The 2,876-nt window shown below is 58.1% G+C and overlaps 1 protein-coding gene across 1 annotated transcript, besides 2 other annotated features; it reads left to right on the top strand.

The window, feature by feature from the left end:
• TraAM80_10300 (uncharacterized protein) lies at window positions 1-784 on the top strand (the record flags this gene model as incomplete). The annotated part of the gene is made up of 1 exon (XM_029386931.1): window positions 1-784. A coding segment is annotated over one exon (784 nt), but the record flags the coding sequence as incomplete, so codon positions are not given.
• Window positions 785-1,402: 618 nt separating this feature from the next.
• Window positions 1,403-1,471: a sequence feature (A-rich).
• A 651-nt stretch (window positions 1,472-2,122) lies between these two features.
• Window positions 2,123-2,174: a microsatellite.
• Window positions 2,175-2,876: the final 702 nt, after the last annotated feature.

Here is a 2,876-nt window from a genome sequence, read left to right as displayed (position 1 = left end):
TCCTGTGGCATTCAGCACAGTGTGTGAAGTGCAAGACGAAATCAGTACGACCACGACGACGAAGGCCCCGACGACCACGACGACGAAGGCCCCGACGACCACGACGACGAAGGCCCCGACGACCACGACGACGAAGACCCCGACGACCACGACGACGAAGACCCCGACGACCACGACGACGAAGACCCCCACCAACACGACGACGACCACGACAACGTTGCCGCCGGAGGTGGTGGCACCGTGGGCGCAGGAGCACTGGCTCGCCATTCTTCTTGCCATATTGTTGCCGCTTGCTGCGATTACATTAGCTGTCATAATATGCTGCTGCTGCCGTCGTCGTACCGATGATGAATCCACAAGGGTGGTGCCCATGGAATTGCGGGGGGTGAAGGGCAATGTGTTTTATGAAGCCCAACAGAGGCGGCAAGGAGGCTCGGGTTTCTCTGAGGACCCCGATTTTTTTATGCGTTCTCCCAGTGAGCAGCAGCATGTGTCGCAGCGGAATTCCTCTATGTCGCCTTCACAACCTGCGGTGCCTTTTGAGTCTTCGCCACTTCTACCACCCGCAGCAGATACTTCCCAGCCGTTGAGGTTGTCCAGACGCCATGGTCATGGGCGCGTTGCATCGGGTACGTTTGCAAGTGTGGAGTTTCCAAGGGGCGAGGAGATTGCTGAAAGCGCAGATGGCGCCTCTCTTGAGAATACGAGGAGGAGGGTACGGCGCGGCAGGGTCTCCGGACGCGTGGTGAATGGGGATGATCTGGATACAATTGAGTTACAATAGGCACGTGCATTGTGGGTTTTTATTGGGGCAGGGATATGGGCAGCGCGTGGCTTCTGCGGCAATGCTGCTGTGCCCGGTGATAGCTGTGTGTTTACGAGGGGCGGGCTTGGGGTTGGATGTAGCTGAGTTCGTAAAAATAGCATGTTTTTATTTTTTAATTTTTTTGTGTGTGCGCGGCCATCAGTCCTGATGCAATCAGTGGGATACGAGAAATGAATGCGAATGTTGTGAGAGCTGGCGCGGGTGCGCAATGCACGTTTAGGTATAGGTTTGTTGGTTTTTGTTTCTCTGTTGGGTGACTGCGCGGTCCCAGGGTCGGCTCTCCACGCGGCAGACGGTGCGAGGCGGAAGCTGGTGGAGTTCCTGCAGGAGCGGAGCCCAGTGGGCTGGCACCATCGTCCGCGCTGCTGCTGTATTTACCGTCCACGCTGCCGCTGTATTTACCGTCCACGATGGCCTTCTGTTGTGCTTTCCGTTTGCCAATGAGCATCCCGGCGATGGTGCGAATTGCGGAAGCAGGGAGGAAGGTGCGAGGGTCGCCGCCGTGACGTGGGCGGAGCACAATGACATCGGACTGCCTCTCGCGCGCGCCATTTGTTTGTGTTCACTGCTGGCCATTTTTATTTTATTTTGAGCGTTCTGTTTGAATTTATGTGTATTGTTGTTTTGTTCTGTTTTTTCCATTTTGGGCGTTGCCGCCCGCGACGGAGGAGGCGTGCCGGTGAGGAGGACTTGGTTGTAGGCAACCACGCTGCTTGGCGCGGGTGGCAGCTTCTTCGTTTGTGGGGCGCAAGCGGCGGCGGTACGGGCTTCTGTGGGACGGCCCTCGCGCCTCTCACCTTGTAAATAAATTGTTCTGCGAGCGGGATTGTCTTGCGCTTCTCCCTTTTTATTTATTAATTTCTTGTTGAGTTGTGCGGAGAGAAACGCTCCTCGACGAGGCTGAATGAATGCCGGGGCGATTTCTTTGTGCGTGTGTTTTTTGGTTTGTTTTCTGCGGTGGCGCGTTGGGGTGGCGAATGGAATCCGGTTTTTTCCTTTCGCCGCAAGCCCCTCCGCACGCGGGGCGCCCGGTGGTCGCGGAGCGTGGTGGCTGTCGCTGCGTGGGGCCCAACGACCCCGGCCATCGCCAAACGCCTTCATGCGTGAACGGTTTGCCTTTTGCGGCCGCGAGATAAACCAGCCCATATTTGAGTGGTGCGCGCAGTGGGCCTGGCCGTTTTTTATTTGTTTCCGTCGAAGGAGGAAGCCGCGTCGCAGGCGTATTCCCCTTTTGAATGTGTATCTGTTTTTGCCTTAATTTGGTTACGAAAAATGCGTGCAGTCTGCGCGCCATGTGCGCTGGGCGGCGTGGCGCGGGCACCGGGCGGGGCCGGGGGTGGGGCGGCGGTGTGGCACGCTTTTGCTTTTCCTCTCTGTCTGTTTTGTTTGTTTTTGTATGTAGGCGTTTTGCTGCGAGCTGCAGTGTAGTGAGGCATCCCTTTTTGTCATGAGAGAATTTATATCTGGGCATTATATTGGCGTTTTGCGGGCGGTAATGGTGCTGCGTGCGTGCCCCTAAGCGTCTCCGGTAGTGATGCTTAGGGGGCCGTTTGAGGGCGCACTACATGATGCGCCCCTCGCCTTCGACGTCTGACACGTGGCAAATGGTATAGGATGTAGCGTTGCCGCCAGCAAGCCCTATTTGCTCGTGAACAGGTCGCGGGGATCCTACTGAAGTCGACCACCCCCTCACTAAGCAAACGGCTACAGCGGCCGCACCGCCGCAACACATATCCACCCACTCAGCTGGCACCGCGCACAAAATTGTGAAGGCCGCCCTGGCCGTACTTTGCCCGACCCTCTTCCCCCCACGGCAACCGCAGCGGCTATTTAGTTTCGGTGTCGCGGGGGGTTCGAGGTGCGCTAAATGGCTCCATCGCCTGCGGGTGCAGCCCATTCGGCAGCCTGTGTTTCGGCCTCCCAGAGAAGCTTCCAGACGCGCGCTCCAGTGGCAGGGGGGCACCGGGCGGAGGGGGGGCGGGGAATACGGGCGCCCGCGGGAGGACCGGTGCCTCATGCGACGCACTGCGGAAGCGTATGGGCGTGGCGC

Source organism: Trypanosoma rangeli (assembly GCF_003719475.1).
Source record: "Trypanosoma rangeli strain AM80 chromosome Unknown Tra_15.4_contig_00884, whole genome shotgun sequence".
NCBI lineage: Eukaryota > Euglenozoa > Kinetoplastea > Trypanosomatida > Trypanosomatidae > Trypanosoma > Trypanosoma rangeli.
Note: the sequence above shows the minus strand (reverse complement) of the source record. Positions and strands in the feature narration are given on the sequence as shown.